The sequence below is a fragment of the Thermothielavioides terrestris genome, chromosome 1, assembly GCF_000226115.1.
Source record: "Thermothielavioides terrestris NRRL 8126 chromosome 1, complete sequence".
NCBI lineage: Eukaryota > Fungi > Ascomycota > Sordariomycetes > Sordariales > Chaetomiaceae > Thermothielavioides > Thermothielavioides terrestris.
Window position 1 is genome coordinate 3,667,082 of NC_016457.1, and position 23,787 is coordinate 3,690,868.

General features: G+C 55.5%; 9 protein-coding genes and 1 non-coding gene across 10 annotated transcripts; 7 read left to right on the forward strand and 3 right to left on the reverse strand.

The window, feature by feature from the left end:
* Nucleotides 1-4,693: 4,693 nt before the first annotated feature.
* THITE_t34 lies at nucleotides 4,694-4,812 on the reverse strand. Its single transcript has one exon. It is a non-coding gene; the product is annotated as a tRNA-Leu (tRNA).
* A 172-nt stretch (nucleotides 4,813-4,984) lies between these two features.
* THITE_2108021 (uncharacterized protein) lies at nucleotides 4,985-6,844 on the forward strand. The gene is made up of 2 exons (XM_003649412.1): nucleotides 4,985-5,948; nucleotides 6,020-6,844. Exons 1-2 carry the CDS (start codon nucleotides 5,227-5,229, stop codon nucleotides 6,549-6,551), a joined length of 1,254 nt encoding a protein of 417 aa, XP_003649460.1. The 5' UTR covers nucleotides 4,985-5,226; the 3' UTR covers nucleotides 6,552-6,844.
* Nucleotides 6,845-7,286: 442 nt separating this feature from the next.
* THITE_2084640 (uncharacterized protein) lies at nucleotides 7,287-7,739 on the forward strand (the record flags this gene model as incomplete). The annotated part of the gene is made up of 4 exons (XM_003649413.1): nucleotides 7,287-7,315; nucleotides 7,396-7,531; nucleotides 7,600-7,640; nucleotides 7,697-7,739. 4 exons carry the CDS (start codon nucleotides 7,287-7,289, stop codon nucleotides 7,737-7,739), a joined length of 249 nt encoding a protein of 82 aa, XP_003649461.1.
* Nucleotides 7,740-7,915: 176 nt separating this feature from the next.
* THITE_154628 (uncharacterized protein) lies at nucleotides 7,916-8,511 on the forward strand (the record flags this gene model as incomplete). Its single annotated transcript, XM_003649414.1, has 3 exons — nucleotides 7,916-8,085; nucleotides 8,173-8,227; nucleotides 8,302-8,511. 3 exons carry the CDS (start codon nucleotides 7,916-7,918, stop codon nucleotides 8,509-8,511), a joined length of 435 nt encoding a protein of 144 aa, XP_003649462.1.
* Nucleotides 8,512-12,386: 3,875 nt separating this feature from the next.
* On the forward strand, nucleotides 12,387-14,287 carry THITE_2108022 (uncharacterized protein). The gene has a single exon (XM_003649415.1). It carries the CDS (start codon nucleotides 12,616-12,618, stop codon nucleotides 14,029-14,031), a length of 1,416 nt encoding a protein of 471 aa, XP_003649463.1. The 5' UTR covers nucleotides 12,387-12,615; the 3' UTR covers nucleotides 14,032-14,287.
* Nucleotides 14,288-15,432, reverse strand: THITE_2108023 (uncharacterized protein). Its single transcript, XM_003649416.1, has 2 exons — nucleotides 14,989-15,432; nucleotides 14,288-14,824 (listed from the first exon to the last, which is right to left on the reverse strand). Exons 1-2 carry the CDS (start codon nucleotides 15,219-15,221, stop codon nucleotides 14,545-14,547), a joined length of 513 nt encoding a protein of 170 aa, XP_003649464.1. The 5' UTR covers nucleotides 15,222-15,432; the 3' UTR covers nucleotides 14,288-14,544.
* A 228-nt stretch (nucleotides 15,433-15,660) lies between these two features.
* On the forward strand, nucleotides 15,661-17,031 carry THITE_2108025 (uncharacterized protein). Its single transcript, XM_003649417.1, has 2 exons — nucleotides 15,661-16,561; nucleotides 16,615-17,031. Exons 1-2 carry the CDS (start codon nucleotides 15,923-15,925, stop codon nucleotides 16,726-16,728), a joined length of 753 nt encoding a protein of 250 aa, XP_003649465.1. The 5' UTR covers nucleotides 15,661-15,922; the 3' UTR covers nucleotides 16,729-17,031.
* A 1,340-nt stretch (nucleotides 17,032-18,371) lies between these two features.
* Nucleotides 18,372-19,883, forward strand: THITE_2084645 (uncharacterized protein; the record flags this gene model as incomplete). The annotated part of the gene is made up of 3 exons (XM_003649418.1): nucleotides 18,372-18,391; nucleotides 18,469-19,142; nucleotides 19,195-19,883. The coding sequence occupies 3 exons, from the start codon at nucleotides 18,372-18,374 to the stop codon at nucleotides 19,881-19,883; spliced, it is 1,383 nt and encodes a 460-aa protein (XP_003649466.1).
* A 629-nt stretch (nucleotides 19,884-20,512) lies between these two features.
* THITE_2108027 (uncharacterized protein) lies at nucleotides 20,513-22,341 on the forward strand. The gene is made up of 3 exons (XM_003649419.1): nucleotides 20,513-21,483; nucleotides 21,557-21,723; nucleotides 21,812-22,341. The coding sequence occupies exons 1-3, from the start codon at nucleotides 20,693-20,695 to the stop codon at nucleotides 22,090-22,092; spliced, it is 1,239 nt and encodes a 412-aa protein (XP_003649467.1). The 5' UTR covers nucleotides 20,513-20,692; the 3' UTR covers nucleotides 22,093-22,341.
* A 22-nt stretch (nucleotides 22,342-22,363) lies between these two features.
* Nucleotides 22,364-22,899, reverse strand: THITE_2043158 (uncharacterized protein; the record flags this gene model as incomplete). The annotated part of the gene is made up of 2 exons (XM_003649420.1): nucleotides 22,364-22,577; nucleotides 22,667-22,899. The coding sequence occupies 2 exons, from the start codon at nucleotides 22,897-22,899 to the stop codon at nucleotides 22,364-22,366; spliced, it is 447 nt and encodes a 148-aa protein (XP_003649468.1).
* Between the last annotated feature and the right edge of the window lie 888 nt (nucleotides 22,900-23,787).

Below are 23,787 nucleotides of genomic sequence, written 5' to 3' on the forward strand. Positions count from 1 at the left end.
CCGCGATCGCCGTCCGTGGTTGTCCAAACATGTGTGTGTGTACGTACTTGGACGGCTGATGACCAGGATTAAGCAGGGAACTTTTTAGGGTTCAGAAAAAAAAAAATGATCGCTCCGGTAGACTGAACGGAGTTCCCCTGGCCGGGCCGAGTTCGTTCTCGCTAGCGACGGGTAATTTCGGGCTTGCATGACAGCCGAGCGAGACCCGTCATCGTGAGCTGCAGAGAGCACAGAGCGGACAGAGCGGACCGAGCGGGCGGAGAGCGGAGACAAACTCATCCATGGTGCTGGCGTTCATTCAGATGGTCTGCTTTTCGGTTTCTCTGCGAATGTTGAAGGGGCCACAGACAAAGGACGAGGCGCCGGCTGTCGTTTACACATGAGAGCGGGTGCCGTTACGTTCCGTCTTTGTATACCGGCCATCGCCAGGTGAGAACAACGGGTGGAAAACGGCCCGTCCGGCTGTTCTTCCTCCCCATGCCCCATCCCCGCCTGTCATGGATAGTCGAGCTGCATGCCATGGCATCGTGGTATCTCTGCTCTGTACAGTAGTGTCATGCAAAGCGCCGCAAAAGTGACTGACAGTCGAGCTTGGGCAGTTCCTGGCTGACTTGCGGCCCACACGAGGAGCGTCGAAGCTGACGACGCGAAGCTGCCTGACTCTTCGTTCTCGATGGGGATTCGGTCACGCCGATCACTAGCTGTCCGGATGCGAGTCACAACAATTCGTTTGCCAGCGATGATCGGCCGAGACGACCAAAAGGCGTGAGCGCCTGTCCGATGATCGCCTCCGTTAAGACCGGGGAGATCCGGATTGCATACACTACACTGAACTACCAAGCGCCTTCCGCAGAAGCAAGGCAAAAGCTGGGGTTCGTGTCCGGATTGTGCGAACCAAATTGCGAGAGCTGTCACATTAACCAGGGGTCACAGCTAGTGTGATCTCTGACTTCTATACTAGAACGGTCCAAGTGCATACGGCTTAGCTATTTCCCGACGACCGGAGTGCTCTGAGGAATGGATCCTGGTGGGAGGCCTCGAGGCGGCCGCCATGCAACCAATGTTGCCTCGGAAGCTCAGGTAGCCGACGACATGGTCGCTTTTCCCTTCTTCCACTTGGGAAGATCAGCAGCACAGCATCGGGTCTTGGCTGAAGCCGAGATCGTGGATGGAGCCCCTGGCTTCCTGCGTGCTCCTGCTCGCCGATTTGCCCCGCGTGGCCAAGCGAGCAAGACGGGAGCGGGCGCTAGGCTAGCGCCGCAAGCCAAAACGGAACCAGCAACAAGCCTCGCCCGGTCATCGCCGGCCTTGGTTAAGGTACATGTAACGTAGGCAGTGTATGTACCAGGTAAGTATATACACTACAAGGTTGACGCAACAGAGGTGCGGCAAGTCGTGTATGTACACGCATGTACATACATACATGGTGTTTCCTCGGGAGGATTACATGGGGGCCAGTTGTTGGGGGTGGTAGGGCTTCCAGAAACCGCCGATCGCTTACGGATTAGGGGAAAGGTCTCACCTCTTTCTTGGCAGATTAGTGCACTTGTAACTCAGGTAGTGTACGATTTGGGAAGAGGCTCGTACCGCCCCTCCACCCCCCCCCCCCCCCCCGCCCCGCCCGGAACAGCCGCAGATCAGGCACTCTGACGGCCAACCTTGGCAGCCGGTATTTTGAAATGACTTGATCTACACGTGTACCCGAGGGCCAAAGGAAAAGTGGGTATTTTCGCAGCCCTCTCTTCTTCCAGAAGAGAGGGGCACAAAATTGCCGGACGTCGTAAAATTACCGGACAATCACCGATACACTCAAATCTATACCAAACTTTGTTAATACAGAAATGAACTTCAAATATCTTAACAACGATTTAACCAAAGTTGATAAAACTTTAAGAGGATACTTCCTAATATAATAGCTTTATATTTTGAAATTTTAGTTTTTTTAAGATAGGGTTAGGGTTATATATATGTTTTTTCCTAGGGGTTAGGGTTAACTGTAGCTGTCCAGTGAAAAAGTGTCTGTCCGGCGATTTTGTGCCCCTCTCTTCTGGAAGAAGAGAGGGCTGCGAAAATACCCACTTTTCCTTTGGCCCTCGGGTAATCATCGAGAAAATTTCCTTTCGCTTGTGGGGCCGTGGTGACAACGCCAGGTTAGTGTGGAGGAGTGATTGGCTGAAGCATGGTACCTCCGAGCCAAGGGTGGGTTACACGACATGATTGTATTCTTCGAAGAGCCTCATCCTCGCTCCGTCATATCCAATCCCTGACGCCTCACAGCGCCTCTGCGCCGGCATCCCAATCCAGATAGGAGCAACTCCAGTCCGTCTTCGTTTCCTCCTCCTGGCCGGTGCGCAGTCCCACCCAGTCAACCAGGATCAAGTCGACAACCGGCGAGCCCATCGTCAGTCGCAGCGGCGACCAAGGGGGGGAATATGGGGAATAGGCTGAGGCAAGATCCGTGAGACTCCGTTCATCTACGTGTAGTGCTGCCCAGGCTGCTGGGCGTTAGTTAGTTTGCTGAGGCCTAAGAAGAGCAAAAGATACAGGCTCAGAGCTTCACGTCGGCCCTCGGAGTTACGCACGCGCCAACGGAGCCATGAGAATCTCGTCGGGTTCAAACGCCGGCAGGGGTTGAATCCATGCGCCAATGCCTCGAAGAAGAAACTCGGCGCATAACACGCGTTCGCTTTCGGAAGCTGTACGCGTCGTGACGTGTTAATTATCGGTCATCGCCGTGGTTTGAGGTGTGGAAGGGCCTCCAGGAAGCGGGAGGGCGACTCACCCGTGGTCTTGGGCTCGCAGGCGAGCTCCAACTGGGCGGACATGGATGCGGACATGTTTAGATGCTTGTGCAGCTGGTTGAGCAAGACGGTGCGTCAACTCTGGGCAGTGGAAGGAACAAGAACCCGAGCTTGAAGGCCAGAGGCCGACCCGTCACGACTTCTCAGGGCTTCCTCATCCTCTTTATAGTTGAGAAGACAGGTTGTAAGTCGGGCACTTTGCGTTTCCCATCACTCGACAGACTCTTCGCCCTTCGTCAGCTTGAGATGTATTGGTCCAAGCCGGGCAAGAATCTGGGATCGGTTGGGTGCATAACAGGATGGTAGGAAAAGCAATGACATGCCTGACGTGTCGTAGGTTCTGTAGTCGCTCACCAATTCAATGATCCTTATGCACCCAAAGGGCGTGAACACGCTGATCCGCTGTTGGGAAGGACCGGTGTGTTCTCCCCAGCGCTAAGATGCTGTTCCCAGGTACACGCCGGTTACCTCTGCGCCCTTTCCATTTCGCCTCATTTTGCACCGCGGAAGATGAGCGCCCCACCGAGCGTATGAGCGGATAACCGCGTCGGTCGTCTCGAGGGCCTTTTGTATCGCGTTGTTCGCGTGATGGAGCGTGAGAAGTTTGCCCTAAGACGCCACGCGTCCTGACCGCAAGTTTTCTGCCGCCATTCCCGTGTCCCACTCGAAGTCCGGCAGCTTGATGGGAAACGGCTTCTCCGTTTAATCAACTTGGACACCATGGCCTTATCCAACCAAGACTCGGGCATGACAATGAACTTTCACTTCTCACATGCACCAGAGCCGACAAGGAAATTGGGTGGTTGTGTGGCGCATATCAGGTGTAGCATCTAACCTGGGCCGAGCTGGCTGCAGCTTGACCGCTTGTCGGCCCCTCTTCCACTCCGTTCTCCCTTCTTCCCTCCTCCCAACACTTCCCGGAACTTTTGTTTCCATTTCTCATTTCCAGGATTTCCTCGCGCGATTTGGCGAGACGTGAGATATCTCAACAGCACACAGGTCACCCAATTTTTCCTCAGTCCAGGAGCAGCGTCCATCCGTCTTTCTTTTCGTTCCACGCCCCCATACGCAGCAACCGGGCCTCTTCCATCGAGTGCATCCTAGGTACCTTTCCAACCTTACCGGCCTGACTGCCACGGCGTTAACCAAGTCCTCAGCCACCGCCGCCGCGAAGTCTTCGGCAAGCAAGCAGCACCGATATACGGAACCTAACGCTCGGCAACTGCTTGCCCCTGTGTTCCGCCAACACCGCCCCGAAAACACCGGCCGACTACGCGTATCGGCGTCGATGGACGGCGCGCCGCGGCATGGTGCCGCGTCGTCGAACATATATGTGCATGATAACCTGGGAACCTCTCTCAGGGGGGACGGGGGACACAGGCACCTAGGCCTCGCGGTCGCGTCGTGGTTTACACCTGGGAGCATTCGGAAGACACCTCAGTTTGCAGTTGCCATCAATACTAAAATACTCGGGATCACCGGAGTGGATGAGGAGGCACCTCCGGTCCGTATCCCGGACTTGCTGCCTCATTCCCGGCCGTACAACTCCATGCATGCCCTCTAGCAGCCTATGGGAGCGGCATGCATTTGCAACCAATCCCACCGAAGGAAACCAGACACGCCAATCGATGCTGGCGTCCCTACGTCTAGACTGCCTCTTCGGCCGCGGCAGAGATGAAAATGCCCTCTCTTAGCTGGCGCTGCTGCTGCTCGGCACAGCAGGCTTTCCCCGCTGGCAGTAGTTCGAATTCATAACCTGCATACGTGTCCGGGGCCGCGGATTTCGGGTAGCCGGATTATTTGTTCGAAAACTTTCCGGCAGAGCACTCAAACAGAAACTGCACTTTATGTGCAAGGACACACAAAGACTAGGCCAAAAAGGCAAGCGTTGATGACAAGGGTGAGATTCGAACTCACGCCCCATTTCTGAGACCAGGAAGTTGAACACAATGCTCAAGCTGAATTCAGGTGGGCCTGAACCTGGCGCCTTGGACCGCTCGGCCACCTTGCCGGCCTGTGCTGTGTTGTTGCATGTCCAAATCCACCCAATTTGGGGATCTTTAAGGATCTTCGTGTAGCCTCCACTTGCGTGCAGAAAAAAAGTGCAGTCTACGACGAGCTCACGTGAAATGCATGTGACAGCCGTCTTCCCTCTCATTGGCCTGACCCGGCAAGGCGACATGGGTGGTCCAGCGCCAAACAAGCACCTCAACAAGCTGTCGACCACCCCGCCATTTCACTAACTCACTCGTGAAGCATCGCGCGAAGCCCGCCTCTCATCCCAACTCCCTCTCACCTTGCAGCAGGCGCGCATCGCACACACAGCGCGCGAGCCCCAGCGTGGGGTAGAAAAAGCAGCGCAAAATTCGACACCACAACCTCACTGATTTATCCAACTGCGACAACCCGCTGAAATCAACTCACAATGTCCTCCTCTCTCCCCACCCAACAACCACCACCCGCCGCGGCATCACACCTCGGCCACGACCACAACGACCACACCCACGCTCATCCATCATCTACCACCACAACCAGCACAACCACCCACCCAAGCCCGCTCCTCCGCACGACCGCCCTCCTGTCCTTCGCCCCGGCCCTGCCGCTGTGCGTCGCGCACGCCGCGCTCTCCGCCGACCCCGTCCCCGCCGTTGGGCTGGTCCCGCTGTCCTTCTCCGCCGGCCTGTCCGCGTTCTTGTTGCTTGCCGTTGGTCGTGGCGCGGGGGAGGACGGGCAGCGGCAGCAGCAGCAGCAGCAGCATGAAGTGCGTGGGCGAGGGAAGGGGAAGGGGATTGAGAGGGGTCGGGGTGGGGTGGGTTATGGAGATGGAGAGGAGCAGGTGGTGGTAAAGGAGGAGGAGGAGGAGGAGGAGGGGCGGTTGATGGGGGAGAGTTCTGCTGCGGTGGGGAGGGGGTTTCAGCCGGGGTTGGGCGACGTGGAGGAGGGGGAGGATGCGCATGGCGCGGCGCGGCGGAGGTCGCCGCGCTTGCTGACGCACCGGATCACCGTGTTTGTGGCCGATGTGGTGCTGGCGGCCGCTCTGATGGTTGTGCTGGTGTTTACGTGGATCGGCACGGGCCACCGGCGGGATAAGAGCCCGGAGCTGGCCATGCTGGCGGCGTATGGCACCGTGCCGTTGCTGGTCAATTTGTGAGTTTCCTCGCCCTTGCGTCATTGCTTGCGCAACATTCGTGTGAATCGTTGCTGACTGACCGGAACAGCCTGATCCATCTGTTTCTCGCCATACGCGAATTTGTCGCCGGCCTGGCGATCCCGGACCTCGTCGAGTACACGGCCTGGAGGGCTGTGCCCCCCAACTGCCCGCACTGCGGCCGCCGGCTGCGGCCGGACTCGCTGCCGCCGATCCCGTGGTACGAGACTGTTTCGCGGCCGAACCTGTCGTTGCCGCCGATTCAGGTACCATCGATTTCCAGGCCATCGTTGCCGGCGTTCAAGATGCCCTCGCTACCTGCGCTGAAGGCCCCTCGCGAGTGGAAGGTGCCCAAGTGGATGAGGGGCAGGAGCCAAGAGGACGCCAGCCTGTTCGTGGACGACGGGCAGATCGAGCGCGATCGGTACAGGGATGATCCGGACGAGCCGCCCCACGGCCCCTCTGGCACCACCAGAGTGGTCGCTACTGGCTCGGCAGGCCAGGTCCCGGTGGTAGAGGAGGTTGTTGTCAGCAAGAAGGATCGGAAGGGGAAGAACAGCTCGAGCGCCCTGTTTGGGGAAGACGACGCGTCATGGCCGTGAGTTGGGGGTGAGTTGGTTGTCCGCTGCTTTCTTTCGTCCTTTTTGCCGCCCTATTTTCCTTTCTGCCCCACTCAGAGGCCTTGTTTGAAGGACGGTACCGGGGTGCTGTCAGCGAATTTCTATCCTACCTTCATGTTTCGAATGCTGGTACCGTCAGGCTTAGATACCCCAGGTTTTCTGTCCGGACTAGCCGCAGGATTGCCTAGCTAATCACATGCCCATTTTGTGGTGGATCCTGGTAAACTTATTTCAGACTATGTTGTCCGCTCAACTATATACACGCATTGGAAGGTTACTCGCCATGGCTGAACTTCAGCGAATCATTGAACGGATGCTATGGTCTCTCAGCCACTCGCGCCGCTCGGGCAAGTGCCACCAAGCGAGCTCGGGGTGTTTGCGCAGAGATAGACGGCCGATCCGCTCGCTGGCTTGACCGCCATGTGGCTCATCGCCAGGCCGCAGGCGCCGGCAGCGGGGCAGTTGTTATTGGCCACGACGGACTTATGCTTGGAGCTCGTTGTGCCGCTGAAGCTCCGGACCACTACGCTGGCCAGCGTTGCCGTGCTCGGGTGCGCGGCGCAGTAGGCCGCGTCTTCGCCATAACCCACAAGCCCGACAGAGGACACGGTGAACACGGTGATGCATCGTTTCCTCGAAAGAAACCGGATACACGCCAGTTTTTCACCTAAACAACTCTCCCGAAGGCTTCCCCTTGGGTCGTTGACCACAGCCATCATGCCGGCCTGGAAGCGTGTTTACAACTGGTAAGTGCATGCAAAAAGCCCCCACGTATTCTCCAAAGAGTATTTTTCAGCCTCTGTTGACACTGACCAGCGTGCTCCAGGCATATCTCCCTGGTGGCGGCCGGGTGCATGGTCTTGATGAGCTATGATGCCTCTGTCTTCAACGCCGCGCAGATTTCTCCGAACTGGCTGGAATACTTTGACCACCCCCTGCGTGGACTGCTCATTTCCTCCGTTGTAAGCTTGCACTGACGCCTGGCCGCGATGTCTGAGGATTAAAATACGCTTGGGTTGATCAAGCCTAGACCATCGTCGGTATCATCTCAGGATTTCTTCTCGACCAGTGGTGAGTCGTAGCATTCTGGAGGATAATAATCGCGACCGCTGACTTTGTTGTGACAGGCCGACATTCTCGGTCTACCTCTTTTTCTACATGGTGAAGTGACTCCTCCTCACATCCGCGGCAAGACCATGCCTTTTTGGCAGATCTTTTACTCGGCTGGACCATTCATCTGCGTACTGGATCAACTATGCCACGGCGCTGCACCACGACCGCCTCAGCGAGTGGGACTGGAAGATAGTGGTTATCTTCCAACTGCGGCTCCCCCTTTCATCGTCAACATGGGTCAGCAGCTCAGCGGGGAGGGCACACTGGACAGCTACTCGTCCACCATCTACCGCAAGGCGTTCGGAAGCGTCGACACCATCAACCTAATCAAGGCGCTCAACGCCACGTTCGGCATTCTCTCCACGCCGAACGCGGTCTGGACGGTGGACCGCTTCAGCCGCAAGTTCCTGCTCATCGCAGCGCCATCGGCATGGCGACCTGCACCATGCTCATCGCGGTCGAAGGGCTGACAGACGCCCGACGTGAACAGCACCAAGAGCTACGGGGTCGGCATTGGCATCGCCTTCCTGGCCTTCCTCGGACAAGTGGGCATCGCAACTCACGCGCAACCCTGGGTTACGAGGCGGACAGGGTTTCCAACATCCCATTTAAAACTCAGTTACACGGCAACGCAAAGGTTGCACCAGGTCAGCAGGCTTCGATCGAGATAGACTTGGCCCATTCAGGCCGCAGGGGCCATCTTTCATCTTTTCTCTACCCGCTACGCAGCCAGCAGAGTCCCAGCACCTCACTTTGGCGCATGGCGCTGCGCGTCTACCGGGGCATTGACGGGGCCGTCCCCTTTGCTCCGCTCGCTGAACCCTCCTGATTTGCGAATTGCATCAATAGGATTTCTTCAATCCTTGCACGGAGCATGTGCCGATCGAACACATCAACAGGGGGAAAAGACGTAATGATGCACAAGTCCCTGCCGGGGATTCCTGGCGTTTCTGCGTCGATCGCAACGGCGTGTCGCGGGGGATCTGCCAATTTGGTAAAGGCCTGTGAAAAGCGCCAGGAGGACTCCATCACCTTTGTCGTTACCGTCTGCTGGGCCCCGGGTACCCCGCCGGGGCTGTCTCATCCGATGGCCTGTGTACCCGAGGGCCAAAGGAAAAGTGGGTATTTTCGCAGCCCTCTCTTCTTCTAGAAGAGAGGGGCACAAAATTGCTAGACACCCTAAAAAAACCGGACACCTCCCTACCTAATTTTGTATACGAACGCGTCTTAGTATAGGGGATTACAACCGCGTCAATCGTATTAATTTGAAGCTATTGCCGCTAGCCAATTTGCAAGTGGTAATGTTTTTTATAGTGTTTTGATATACCTAGATCTTCGAACCTCCTGCCTAAACTATATAGTGTACGTGCTATTCGCTAGCTCAACAACGCCCTTGTACGCTACTATACTAACTACCTTCGAGGTAAGGCTAATGGCTATACAATGTCTTCTCTTTATATTGTAGTTAAGCGGTTTAGCTATAGTAAATTGTAGATTGCTATACATTTTAAAGCTCTTTATAATACTAGCTCGCTAGCACTAAATATCTATTGTATTACTAGATAGCTATATATGCTTATAGATATAGAAGATAGTGCCTTCGATATATATATAGAGTGGCTATCTACCTTAGGATCCTTATCCGCCTAGGATCTTATTAAAGGTACTACAAATCGTCTATAGGTATATTGTATTCCTTCTATAGGCCTTATTAGCTATACCTAGTAGATATATTAGTAGTTCGATTATTTTATATACTTTATAATAAGTAAGAAGCTAGTAGAGGCTATATAATTGTCTATTTAACAATAGATTGATATATTAAACGAATTCTTTAACTACTATGAAGATACTATTAAGAAATATAATATTATAGTAGCTAATTGTTAGAATGTTGATAAGATAGGCTATCGCCTAGTAATATTGAATAGGAAGTTCTAGATCCTAGCTATTAAGACGAAGAAGAATAGGAAAGTTAAAGGTTATTCCTTAATACTAAGGGTCTACTATCTACTTACTATACTATTTTCTTAGCTAGAGCTCTCTAACCTCTATAATAGGGAGTCGATAACCCTAATTAGCTATACTAATATCGTTGGTAAGGCTATCCCTATATATAGTATCTTTAAGTAGTAGCTAAATAAGAACTAGGATGTCGATAGCCTCAATAGCAATATATACTTCAATGCCTTAGAAACGATATTTAATAACTATAATATTATAGCTAACTAGATCTAGTACTTCAATAGGTACTCCTTCTAATACTATCCTATCGTTTAAGCGTATAAGCTTATATTCGAAGAGTAGTTTAGCTATAGTATATACAACTTCTAGGGTCGTCGTTAAAGAGGTCCCGCCAAGACTAATTTCGGAGACTGCCGCGTACAAGTAATTACATTTCGCCAAGGGGTGAGCAGGCCACGACGACTTCGAGCAACATCAACAACGAACAATCGCAAAGACTCGTCGCAACAACTTTACGAAAACTCAACCAAATCGAAAAAAAAGAAATCGAGGATAGCCTATACCCTAACTATCACCCGTATCCTAACCTTAACCTAAGCCCTTATTAACGGGGGGCTGGCGCTGCCCCCCGTACCCCCGGCGAACTAACCCTTGGCGATAGAGCAAACGCCTTGGCGATGGTGGCTACGTAATAACGTTGTAAAAATATAGCCGACAATTGGCCGAAATTAGTCTTGGCGGGACCTCTTTAACGTCTACCAACTTCTAGAGCTTTAACGATATAGTGGAATCTAAATAGAATAATATATACCCTAAGGATTATATCTACCGTCTATTAGTAATAGATAGCTTCTTAGGGTACTATATATTAGATATCTATAAATACTACCTTATATACGATATTATTATTATCTTCCTACTACTATATTCAATGTATAAGACGTAGCTAATGGATATAGGTATATTCCAATATATTAAGAGGGTATATTAAATGTACCTTCGCTAGGTAATTCACTAGGGCAAGATAACCTTTATATATATATAGTTCGTTAAGAACCTCTAGGTTAGTTGCCTTGTCTAGAGCTAAACCTATTATTAGTTCTAATATATAACTAGAAAATAGTTTATATAAGCTTTATAGAGAATAGGATCATCTCTAGCTTCTCAAAGTTAAAGATATAGCTATTAAACTGTTCTATCTATATTGCTTTGCTCGAAGATGCTGATATCTAGGCCAATAGTATAGTATATCCTTCGTTGCTTCTAAAGTAGAATCGCTAGGAGTTAGCTACTAAAGGCGTTAAACGCCTCTAAACTAAGTATAACAATATATTTAGCTCCTTAACGTACTATTACATTGAAGATATCGCTACTATAATATAAAAAGGTTAGCTTATATAGGAGCACCTTACTATATTTATAGCTAAGAATAAACAATAGCTAGTATTATATACTATAAAGCGAGCTAGGGGTCGTTTAATCTAGCTATTTAGCACTATTATTACTAGTATATCTGTCGAAGATATCTATTGTATATAAGCTACTTATAATCAGAGATATATAGAGGCTATTACTAAGGAATTTTATAAAGTAATAAAGAATATTGTATATACTAGGGAAAAAGAGTTTAAAAAGGAGTAGATAGAGTAGAAAAGGATATTAAGCAATAAGGTTATAGGCAATAGCCATCTATAGATAGTAACCTTCGAAGAATTCCTTAAAAAGACTAGCTAGACCAACGACATTATACCTCTTAACCCTAACGACCGTTTAATCTTTAATATATAGTATAGCGAAGATCCTCTATCTAAGCCCTTCTTCTTTATTAATACAATAGGCGAAGAACTAAATACCTATAGGCTAGAGCAATTGCTATACGATTTCCTAGTGCTAGAGCTAGAGCCAACGTAGCGCTATATCTAAGTAGGTGATAAATAGGAGCTATTTACTAACGAAGATAATAGCTTCTCCTAGATATAATCTAACAATAATAATATCGACGATAATACCGACGATAATACTGATTCGCCTCTACTATATAGAAGTACTTACAATAGCAAAGGCGTTCGTAATAGCGAAGGCACTTGCTAACTAGCCTACAATAGGATCAATAAGTTTATCGCAAAGTGGCGAGTATATAAGGCAAGGAAGTATATAGCGTAGGAAGCTTAATACTAAGAATCTATAGCTAGGGAGGATCGTAATAGTTCGCTATATATATAGATACGCCTAGATAGCAATAGCGAGCTAGTATCTATAGGTTTAGCCGCCTTATAGTAAATAGGTAGTAGTTAGAGGCGTATAGTCAGGGGAGTAGTTGAGGTACATAGTTAGGGTACGTAAGCTAGCCTTATATTATATAAATATATTTTAATTTGATCTAGATCGAATTTTATTACGTTTTTAAGCTTTTTAAGCTATCCTACGTATTTGTAGGGTAGTCGAATTGATACGGTTACGAATTGCAATACCTTGTGCTAGGACGCGATTATATATAAAAATAGGTGCGGAGGTGTCCGGTTTTTTTGGGGTGTCTGGCAATTTTGTACCCCTCTCTTCTAGAAGAAGAGAGGGCTACGAAAATACCCACTTTTCCTTTGGCCCTCGGGTAACTCGGACATTGGACAGTTCGCCCAGAGCACAAGATAAGCGAGATCGTGGCGGTGCTGGAACAAGCCCCGTGTTCAGCCACGTTCCGGGCCGAAGCGCGAACAACCCAGCCCCCTGACTTCTGAACAAGGCCGAGTCATCTGGCACCGCGAAGCCAGGCAATCCAATACTTAATGGCGGCCCACCGCAGCTGGCCGCGCTCCCGAAGCGCCGGCTCTCCTGAGCAGGAGAACTCGGCTCTTTTTCTTCCTCGCGGGTGGCAGCTAGCCTGGCTGCATTTTTGCATTTCTTGACACTCCTTTTCTCTAGCTACCCCGAGTTACCTTATCTCGAGCCCGGACGGGTGCGCCTGGCCGTGATGCCCTTCTTCGCGAACACGCCCGAGTCCCGGCTGGGCCGTACCGACTCCAAGAACCCGTTGACGACATGCCGAGGCATCACTTCGAGCGGCAGGCCGTGCAGGCGCCCGCTAGCGAACGCAGCGGCCCCCTCGGCCAGCTCCCGCCTGAAACCCACGAGCATCCGCGACGATGACCCCGCCGACGAGACCCTGTACTGCTGGCAGCACAAGGACCAGGCGAGCGCCTCGGCGAAGTCGAGTCCGGGGCCTAGGATGTCCCACACTCCAATCCTCGAGCAGCGAACGAGCATAGACACTTTGGCCGACCGCCTGGGCCTCCTCCACACGCAATCGGAGAAGCCCCCCAAGCAGCAGCAGGGATCGGGCCGGCGAAAGCAACACCAACGCCCGAGCAAGACGACGCGCCCGAAGCCGAAGAACGACGCGGTTTTCTGCTGCTGCCTCCGCATCCCCGTCGACGAGACCGTGCCCCCGCCACGCCCCAAACCCCAGCCGGTGCAGCCCGCGGTGTCCACCCCGCCGAGAGACAGCAAGAAGAAGCCGTCGAGCCAGTACCTGTCGCCTTCGCCTTCCCCGTCTCCGTCCCGGCCTCGGCCGGGGTCGGGCCTGTCGCCAGGACGCAGCTCGCGCCGCGCCTCGGAGGCCTCGCAGACGGCGCAGTTCATGTCGCTGATCCCGCAGGACGCCTCACCGCAGACGGCCTCGCAGCTCCTGGCCGAGCTCGCCAAGCCCTTCTCGCCGCAGGACGAGCCGGGGTACATCTACATCTTCTGGCTGACGCCCGATTCGGAGCCGTCGGCGCCGCCGGCCGAGGCGGCCCGCTCGCTGCTCGCTCCGCCGTCCGCCTCCCCGAACCGCGCGCGCAACGGCCGGCGGCCGAGCGACGTTCTCGCCTCCTTCGCGAGGTCAATTGATGACGACGGCGGCGCCGAGGACGAGCAGGACGATGGAGTCAATGAGTTAGCTCGCGGCGCGACCAGTCCCAGGCCAAAGAAGCCGGCCGCCAAGCAAACGAGGAAAACGATCCTCCTCAAGATCGGCCGTGCCACCAACGTGCAGCGCCGGCTCAATGAGTGGCAACGCCAATGTGGCTACAACCTGTCACTGATCCGGTACTATCCCTACATTCCCTCGTCGGTGTCGTCTTCGGCGAGCAGCGGCAGCGGTGACGGCGGCGGCCCCGCCGTGACGCCGCGCAAGATGCCGCACAGCCACAAGGTCGAGCGGCTCGTGCACATCGAGCTGGCCGGCCGCGGCCTGCGCGTGGCGGACCGCGAGAAGTGCGCGGCCTGCGGGCGCGAGCATCGCGAGTGGTTCGAGGTCGAGGCCAGCAGGGCCGCCGTGGCCGAGGTGGATGAGGTGGTGCGGCGGTGGTCGGACTGGGACGAGGCGCAGGCGTCGAGCGCCGGTTGAGGCTTGTAAGAAGGTTTCGGGTTTTCGGGGGGTTGGTTCAGGAGGGATATGACGACACGACGCATGCACATTTCGTGGATAGGGCGGGAGGCTGACATCTTAGCACATCTTAGCATAGCGTTTGGCGCTTGGAGTTGTGGTCATTATTCCATGATTTACGTATCTATCTTCCATACCCACCCCAATATCACGTCCTAATTTCTGCAGGCGTCGGTGTACGCATGTCGCGAAACACGCCTCTATAGCACGTACCAACACTCCCAACTCCGCCGGCGTGCTATCCCCCGACCAAACGCCAATCCCAACGCCCGATGCAAAGAACGCCCTCCCACAGCGAGCCCGTCCAGCGCGATCACCAACCGGCCACCGACCAGCAGTGAGTGTCCCTCAATCCCTAAACCAGAACGCCGAGCCATGCTCCCACCACATCCCCTGGACACACTCCCGGAATCGCCAACTCAACAACGCCCCCGAAGAATGAACATACTATATACATCTCCTTTTCCTTCTCAACTAAGCCTTCACCGCCGGCGGCAGGAAATTAAACCCCACGATCCCGTCCGCCAGCACCGCCCCGCCGCGGCCCCGCCGCACCGACACGCGCCGCCCGATGATGCCGTCGGCGCCGACGGCCAGCAGGAGGGACGCGGCTAGGGGCACGTCGACGCCGCCGCTCGAGAGAGCGTCAGTTTCGGTGGTGGTGGCGGTGGTGCCGGGGTTGCTGCTGCTGCGCAGGGTGAACTGCTGCAGGATGCCGGCTGTGGAGAGCGGTTGGGTGAGGTCGCCTGTTAGGCTTTGCGTGAGAGTTAGGTTTGGCCTGGACTTCATAGATTGCTTGCTTGGTTGTTTGGTGTGTGTTCGGGGGAAAAGCGACGAGGGCGGACGGAGTGGGAGGGAGGGATGCTTCATAGGCTGCAGGTTGCAGGAGCAGGGGAATGGGTGGAGGGGAGGGCTTACTGGATGGATACTAGCAGGCTGTCGTCCTCGCCGTGGGCGGCGCCGGCGCCGGCGCCGGAGTGGTATTGTTGTTGGAACCGCACATGCGTGGCGTGCGAGCTGGACGGCGAGGTCGGGTTCACGAACAGCAGGTTGCCGACGGGCAGCTGGGTTGCGTCGACGCCGGCGGCGGGGAAGAAGTCGACGCGGGCGCCGACGCGGGGGGTGCTGGAGGGAGTTTCGGGGCCACACATGTTGAACTTCTTCTCCTTGATGAATGGATGCAGACTGTTAGTTGGATGGCGTGGTGATGAAGTTCTCTAGGCAAGTGAGGAGCGAGAGTGTAAGTTAGACCCGAGACGGCCGCGGTGAGTACATTGGTGCAAGGCAAGATATATAACTGCCCGCATAAAGTGAAGGGTACCTGGAGACCGCTCTCCGTTGCGGTTCCCGCCTCCACGCCGTCGCCAGGTGACCCTCAAGGTTCCAGGCTCGCGGCCAGCAAGGTGTGGCCGTGTAGGTTGTCGGCGATCGGCTGCGGGTGGTGGTCCTGTTTGAGCCGACAGTCTGGATCGCCCCCGACGGGCCAATCAGCGCGCTGAAACGGGCGAAAAACTGCCGCTTTGGTGGTTTTGAAGTGAGTTGCTCGTCTTGGCGCCCGTTTGAGCATGGGGCCTGGGGCCCCACAGGAGACGGCCAATTGAGCAGGTTTGCGCGGGTAATGTTCCGGAGCGTGTCAGCAGTGCGAGCACCTTGCCGGACAACTGACGCGTGTCAACAGCGGCAGGCCCGGAACGGCCTGGCAACTACACCAAAACTGAGCAACCAGGTCAGACAACTTGCGCACATGCGCACCTTGATGAGCACGTTTTACACAGTACCCCGTGTTTCCACACCGTGACCATTGAGATCAGACAGATCCAGAATTAAGGGACCAGCATTGAAAACATTGAAAATGGTCAACATCGGCAGCCTGTGGCAGTACCTGGCCGCGCACTCGCCGCTGCAGTCCACCCTGTCCTCCCTGTCCACCACGACCATGTCGGGCGGCGCCCTCAACCTCACCCAGATGGGGCTGGCCCCTTACTCGCTGCCGCCGCTGCCCTATGCCTACGACGCGCTCGAGCCGCACATCTCGGCCCAGATCATGGAGCTGCACCACGGCAAGCACCACCAGGCTTACGTGACCAACCTCAACGCGGCCCTGGCCTCGCACGTCTCCGCCGTGGCCGCTGGCGACGTTGCCGCTCAGATCGCCCTCCAGCAGGCCATCAAGTTCAACGGCGGCGGCCACATCAACCACTCGCTGTTCTGGAAGAACCTGGCCCCGCCCGGCACCGAGGAGACGAACCCGGCCGTGGCCAAGGAGTTGGTCTCGGCCATCGAGAAGAAGTGGGGCAGCCTGGAAAGTTTCAAGAAGGCATTCTCGGCCGCGCTGCTGGCGATCCAGGGCAGCGGTTGGGGGTGGCTGGTCAAGGAAGCGGGCAACGGCGCCGGTCTGCGCATCGTCACCACCAAGGACCAGGATCCCGTGGTAGGGGGTGACGTGCCCATCTTTGGCGTCGACATGTGGGAGCACGCATATTACCTCCAGGTTGGACCCCCTACTGTCTGTTCAGTCCGCACCCCGCTAACATGACACCCCAGTATCTGAATGGCAAGGCTGCCTATGTCGAGAATATCTGGAACGTCATTAACTGGAGGACGGCAGAGGACCGTTTTGTGGGGAGGAATGAGGAGAACGTGAAGACTGAGCTCTGATTAAGGCGGTGACTCCTGTGGCGGCTCCCTTGATTTTGGCTTGTGTTTACTGCTGTGGACATCCGCGCTCAATGTTCTCCTTTATTTAACCCTGTTTTTGCCCTTTCCATCGCACAAAGGACCGAATCGTTCAGCCTCCCCACCGCGTGTGTGCGCTTGAACCGCCTATCGGAGACAAGAGACGACGGCCTGGCCAGGTCCTATCAAGAAGGCTTGACACGCCCGTCCCGCCCACCGCATCGTTCCCGCTCCTTACTTCATGGGCTCGTATATCTGGCACAGCTAATCTAAGTCTGTTTGAAACATATCCGGCGCCGATCAACCGGCTGCCAGACCCGAGCTGCTCCAGCGCCCACCAGGCACAGCACCATACAATATCTGTCTCCCACGCCAGGCGGCCTCCCCCTGCCGGCCGAAGGGCAAACTAACCACCACCGTCCGGGCCATGCGCTGCGTGCCGCGGCCATCGGCCTAAGACTCTCCAGGGCGACATGAGCGCACTGCGTTTGCCGCGTCGCACCGCCGGAAGCCTGCATTTCAGGCGCTGCAGGAACCAGCGGCGAGCGCACGGAGCCCATTTATCATCCGGGGGATTTGTCTGGGCCTACGGTCCGTCGGAAGTCAAACATATCTCGTAGACGAGATGAATACGGAATACTCGATACCTTGTGATGCGTGTAGGAGAAGGGACGCACGATGACGCTCCCAGAGGGCCCAGGGCATCCGTTGAGTCCCTCATTTACTTTTCCACTGCCCATATCCGGAGCTTAATCGGCTCGCTGCAGGCTAGGCCCACACAATACCGTCGTCCCTCCCTCTACCATGGTCCTATTACTGCTGGCTATCCTGTGGCGACGGCACGATGAAAAGCACCTTGCCGCAATCAAGGAGTGGGACAGATATTTCCGATGAAGCTCAACTCCGTTGTGTTAGCAACTGGCCGACACGTCTCGCAGCTCAGCACCACCTTCCAGGACCGGAGACACTGCAATTCTCCCTGTTTGACGAGCCCTGGATTGCGAGCATCTCCAGCCCTGGATTGCGAGCATCTCCAGCCCTGGATTGCGAGCATCTCCATGGTCCTTCTCCCATGGCCCCGGCCCAGCAGTCGGCGTGTCCCCTCCGGGCGTCCGCCACCCATGTCCGAGGACGCCGCGGACCGCTGCAGCTGGCTGCCGATGCAAAGTACTGCAAAGACGGGCAATGATTATTCAGGGTCACACAAGACACCTTTCATCCCTGCGTTTGCTGTTAGCCTCGCCTCCCAATCCCAGTCAACAAGACGGTTCATCCAATGAGCTCGCTTGGCTTTGCGAGAACACTAACCAGCATGGGCCCATAAACGTTGACCAGGGCACCGCTTGGGGAAGGAGATTTAGGGTCCTGGAAGAGTCTAAACAAACGTTGAGGGGTGTCCACGCCACTAATGGTGGGTGCTGCAAGCGCTGAACAGTCGCAGCTCGTTTTCAGAGGCGATCCCGGGGACGGAGGGAGCTTATAAGAGGCTTTCAGACACCCTGTCGGGGTCTTCTTTCTTACCTTCCTTCATCTGACGAGAGTCTATGAATCCAACTCCGCCTCTTACAGGTCTTTCACACTCGTTTGTTTTCACTTCGGGAAACCCCGTGGCCTCGTTGTTTACCATGCTGAGCTCGGTTCGGGCGTGGGCGCTCTTTAGCCTCAGGCATGTCATCAGACTGCGTGTACTGTCGAACTTCTGGCCGGCTAACCCTGCTTTAGCTCTTCGATTGCCCATGCCTGGGGCCACGGCAACCGTGGCCCTGGATATCCCGTGTACGGCATCACGGCCACTGTGACGTCGACTCCGGTCTCAACCGTCACCGTTGGCGAGAGCTCATGCGACGCGGCCGACGCGCCGATCACAGTCACGGTTTACGCTGAATGCTCGGCTGCGTCTGGCTATTCAAGTGCCGCTGGGGTGACTGTCAGCAGTCACAGCAGTCACGCTACCTGGTCCAATGCTACTTCGACTTTCGCCGAGACGTGCACTCATGGCCGGACAACGACGGCCGTGACTACCGGCCGCGGGAACACGTCTAGCTCTCCTGCTCTTGGCTGGAACAGCACCCTTTCCACTTCTCGTTGGACTGGGTCTGGAACTGGAGCACTCGTCGCCACCACCATCCAGACAGCTGGCCCCGTCAGCTCGTTGTCTACCGGATGGGGGAACTCAACTCGGGCCTCTGTCACGGATCATGACACAACAATTTGGAAAACAGTGACGGTAACTTCCTCGACAATCCAGACCGTGATCGTCACGCTGCCGCCAGGGCAGTCGATCCCAACTCTCCCAAGCTCAGGGTCCTTCACCGGGACTGGGTCCTCAAAGAATGGGACCACAAGCGCCTCAATTACCTATCAGCCCAGCCTGACGTACGAAACCACAGCGTCGGGTAAGTCTGCCTCTCAAATGTATGTGCGTCCGCTTCGCTAACTCTCCCCCAGCCCCAACCAGCCTGACCAGCGGCAGCCCCATCAACGGCACGACGAGCCCCAGCAGCGCCCTCGACACCACTTGGACTTTCCCCGGGTCCGGAGGGATTGCCAGCACCATCAGCACCCTCACCACAAGCGCCACGCCCAGCCCCCTCCACAATTCATCTGCGCCTCCCAATCTTGCCTCCACCACCGCGCCCCTCACATCACCATCCAGCCCAGCCGGCACCGCCTCTTCCTCGCCCGCGATCTTCACAACCGAAACAAACGCCCCGCTCTTCACCACCACCGCTACCACCACCAGCGGCGACGGCGAGTACGGCAGCTACGTCTACGGCGGCTACACCGCGCCGGCGTCGCAGTCCAGCAACAGCAGTAGCAGCAGCAGCATTGCAAGCCCCATCACGGCCACCAGCGCTAGCGGCGGTGTCAACACCGGGAGCGCCGGCACCGGCTCCGCCACCAGCGCCACCGGCGCTCCCGTCGCTGGCGGCAGCAGCGGCAGCGGCAGTACCACGGAAGCGGCCCGTCCAACAACGACTTTCTACACTGCGTCGGTGACCAGCGTGAGTAGTGTGGTTGGAGGAGGGGGTGGGTATGGCGGCGGGTATGGTGAGGGTGGGTATGGCGGTGGTGAGTACGGCGGTGGTGATAGCGACGGGGGTGAGTATGGAGACGGGTTTGAGTACTGGGCATGAGGGATGTCTGTAGAGGAGGCGACCAACAAAACATCTGGTGTTCAACCACTGGTAGTGTGGGTGAGGATCACGGGTTCATGGTGTGCACACCCACCTCAGGGGATGGAGTGAGGGTCCAAAATGAATTCGGGAGGGAAAGAGATGTGTGAAGGAAAAGGGGCTACTTCTCTTCTTATTGAATTCTTTGGGTGTATTTAGTAGGCTCGATAGGGTCCACCTGCAAGCCTGGTCACAAAAACAAGGGCTATCCGTTGCCCGCAAGTGCTTGGGTGGTCCCTCTGTCCTGAACACACCATATGGCAGGCTTTTAGACTGTTGACTTTACGTGATGAGTTGTCATCTGTGAGCTTGGACGTCTTTCTGATCAGCTAACTGCCTTGTCCCATTCAAGTAGAGAGCCACTGGCATTGATGGTGGCGATCCTCAAATACTAGCTTCAAACGGGGGTGTGGCTCATTTACTGCACGCAGTCCGATGTAGAAACCTGGCCCTGACCTTCAGTGCATGCCCCGGTACAGGGTTGGGGGGAGAAAATCTAAAAAGCCCGCCATCTGTTGTCTCTTGCCAAGCCTGAATTGGGGGCTGAAAGCCGAAACCTTACATTTACGGAAGGGCTGTCCAATCATCGTGATACATCGCGATCCTACAGGACGGCGCCGCAAAATTTATGAGCCTAACAACGGCCACAAACACGCTTCTACACTATTTCCGCTCTTGTTCTCCTCTCCTCCCTCTCACGTTCCCGCCTGCAGTCCGCTTGGCCAGTCCAAGAATTGGTCATTCCTCGCTACTTTCCCGTCCCCTGCGCGATGGACTACCATCCACTCTTCGATCTGGCTGCCGTGGTGCTGCTCTCGGCCGTCACCGTCGGGTTCACATCTGCACCGTCTCTGGCACGCTCCGCTGTGTTCCCCATCCTGTGCGGTCTGACCTGGCACTGCGTGGTCAAATGCTCCGAATACATCTCGCGCAGCGCCTGGGCCAGCTCGGTTGGCGGATACACCCTCACCTACCTCTTCCATTACCTGGACGTTGGCCTGCTCAGTCGCTGGGATTTTAAGCTGCAGGGTCCTGCCACCGAACTGGCCAAGGGCTGGGGACCGCCAGCAACGTCCCAGAAACCTCCATCCCGCCAGCCGCCGGGTGACAATGGGGTTACTTCCCGCCTCCGCTTTGGCTTCTCGGTTGTCTTCTCGTGGCGCTTTGCCAACACGCCCTACCAAGCCAGGGGCGTCCCCGCGCTGGACGAGAAGTTGCGGCGGTCTCGCGCGCGCTTCCTCGCGAACACGCTCTTGACCTGCGCCGTGTGCTACCTGGTGCTTGACGCGATGGACTCGTCGGCGGATCCGGAGATCACCGAGAAGTTCTACTCCCTCGACAAGGTCGCCTTCTTCTCCAGAATCCGAGACGTATCCGCCGAGGAGCTGGTCATGAGGTTCTTCGCCGCTCTCGGCCTCGGCGCAGGGCTCGTCTCGGTGCAGCGTGGCGTTTATAGCATTCTGGCTTTTGTATCCGTCGCGACGGGACTCTCTAAGCCGGTGGACTGGCCGCCGTTTAATGGACCGTTTGCCAAGATCGACAGTCTCAGGAACTTTTGGAGGTTGATTGAGCCCTTATTCTCTCCTGATCCCCCCCCTCCATCTAGACAGACACCGCTGACGTGGCGTGCATAGCATCTTCTGGCACCAAACCAACACGCACCGGCTCCGCATCACATCCCATTTCCTGCTGTGCAACGTGCTTCGACTACCGCATGGGAGCAAAGCAGTGCGATACCTCCGACCGTGGGTCGTATTCCTGCTCTCGGCTCTCTTCCACGTCGCCATTGACGTCTCTTCGGGTCAGTCTCGTCGCAAATGCTGTGATTATCACGATGTGCATCCCACAGCACACCCCACGCTGACATACCAATCATTGCCTTGTTCCAGGAATGCAACCGCAGGAATCCGGTGCTTTGCGCTTCTTTCTCATCCAGCCACTGGGCATTGTCATCGAGGACACAGCTCGGACGGTGTATCGCACTGTGTACGGCTCGAGCGGGCGCGGCCTTACTGTTGCTGAACGCTGTGTCGGTGTTCTATGGGTTGGTCTGTGGATGGCCTGGACGGCGCCTGCGTACCTGTTTCCCGTCCTGGCGAAGACAGGCTCTGGTAATGCCGGTGTGGTGCCTTTCAGCATCATTGGGTGTGTGACGCGCTTGATCCAGTGAACCTGGGTGTACCGAACGTAGAAGACCTGGGGCAGTAAGCGAAATCTATAAGCTACGGCAAAGACCCTACTGCATACAGGATGCCTCCCGACGAGACGGACGGTAGAGACACCTAATTGACATGAGAGATCTGTAGTTATCATCGACATCGGATAATCACACTGTTCCAACCAGGCTCCCTTAATCAACAATTCGTGCCCTTGGTATCGAAGCACTCCAGCACGCCGTTGACGTTGTCGACTATCGTGTCTGTTGGTTGGCGTTGAGGTGGTTAGTTGGAATGATGAACATGATGCTTTGCGGTCCCCCCAAGGGGTTTCCGGTTGCACTGACTGAGATCGAACATGGCGGTCGGCCAGTTGGCCTGGGCAGCCCCTGTGCCAGGATTGCACTGGCAGTGCATTAACGTCGGCCCGCCGTTGACGATGAAGCCCGTGGTTTGCGGCGAGTTACTGCACTGGACACACTGGTCGCCGAGGTGCGGTCTGGTGTGGTTTTCGGTATCAGCGTCAGACTTGTCCCGGTATGTGCCCGTTCGTAGTACGTGTACACGGCATCGGAAGATCGAGCCTACCCAGCCCCCGTGGGATCCGCCTCCAGACTGCCGTAGTTGTTCTTGATGCAGCGGTTCAGGTCGAGTTTGGAACACTTGGACTGCCCGAAGATGTCCTTGCAGTTGGCCGTCAGCGTTCTTCCGCTGACCTTGATCGAGTTGGCGTCGCAGGACCCGAGGAAGTTGGCCGCGGTCGCCGCGAGGGCCCCGGTGGCGCCGAGCCCGAGGACGAGCAGACACGAGATTGATTTCATTATTGTTGTGGGATGTGATTGCAGAGAAGCGAGTCGCTGCGTTGATCGAGGGATGCTCATTCCCCCTCTATCGCCTCGGGGTCCAGATGGGCCGGACTGCATGGGCTGGTTAAGTATGTTCCGTAGGATGCTTCAGCTCCCCATGCGTCCCGGAAACCGTCTGCGTCGCGGGGTTCTGGGCCCAGAGCTCATAGATCAAAGCACGGTTGGGACAGGTGGAAGCAACGCAAGGTTGCAGTTGCGGCCAGGGAGGAAGGAGGATGGAGGACGCCTAAATTAAAGGTGCCAAGGGAGCCGTGAACTGCACGCCACGCTCGGGGCGAAGAAAACCGGGTTTCCGGCTTCCGGGATGGACTGGGGGAAGGGAACTTCCGTGGCCAAGGCTGCAGAGGAAAACCATGCCACCAGTCGAAGCCGAGGGCTTGCTACAGTTTTCTGGTGACGGGGCCTAATTATAGACCGCCTCAACGGTCTTGTTGAGACGTTAATAAACTCTGCCCGGGTAAATGGACTTAGTGGACGCTCGTTGGTGGTGCCAAACATATGAAAACACCTCCACGATTGGCTGGCAATTTGCAACCCGTAGAGTGCACGGAACGTTATCTGAAAGCAGGCAAGGGTGCTCGTTCCCTTTTCAACAGGCTGCTCCAGCCAGATTCCTCCATCGTCAGTCAGTCCGTTGTACCTTAGTGTAAGTTCTCTGGAACAGCAATCGGAGGAATCGAATCATCATCAACCGACGGCATTTTCCCGAGTGTCACCACCATGTGTTTGTCATTGCCGAAAGACGGGACGAGTTCCTTCTCTGGCTTAACATACCTCAATTACCATGCATCATTGGGCGTAGCCGTTGAGGTGAGGGAAGTTGGCGTTCCACCACCGGTGAGA

Bases quoted from the DNA above. Each gene is read 5' to 3' on its own strand.
- THITE_2108021 (XM_003649412.1), top strand. From the start codon at position 5,227: ATGTCCTCCTCTCTCCCCACCCAACAACCACCACCCGCCGCGGCATCA. The intron at 5,949-6,019 runs GTGAGTTTCCTC...TGACCGGAACAG, and splicing joins GTGCCGTTGCTGGTCAATTT to CCTGATCCATCTGTTTCTCG.
- THITE_2108022 (XM_003649415.1), top strand. From the start codon at position 12,616: ATGCCCTTCTTCGCGAACACGCCCGAGTCCCGGCTGGGCCGTACCGAC.
- THITE_2108023 (XM_003649416.1), bottom strand. From the start codon at position 15,221: ATGTGTGGCCCCGAAACTCCCTCCAGCACCCCCCGCGTCGGCGCCCGC. The intron at 14,825-14,988 runs GTAAGCCCTCCC...TCTCACGCAAAG, and splicing joins AGCCTGCTAGTATCCATCCA to CCTAACAGGCGACCTCACCC.
- THITE_2108025 (XM_003649417.1), top strand. From the start codon at position 15,923: ATGGTCAACATCGGCAGCCTGTGGCAGTACCTGGCCGCGCACTCGCCG. The intron at 16,562-16,614 runs GTTGGACCCCCT...ATGACACCCCAG, and splicing joins AGCACGCATATTACCTCCAG to TATCTGAATGGCAAGGCTGC.
- THITE_2108027 (XM_003649419.1), top strand. From the start codon at position 20,693: ATGGACTACCATCCACTCTTCGATCTGGCTGCCGTGGTGCTGCTCTCG. The intron at 21,484-21,556 runs GTTGATTGAGCC...TGGCGTGCATAG, and splicing joins AGTCTCAGGAACTTTTGGAG to CATCTTCTGGCACCAAACCA. The intron at 21,724-21,811 runs GTCAGTCTCGTC...GCCTTGTTCCAG, and splicing joins CGCCATTGACGTCTCTTCGG to GAATGCAACCGCAGGAATCC.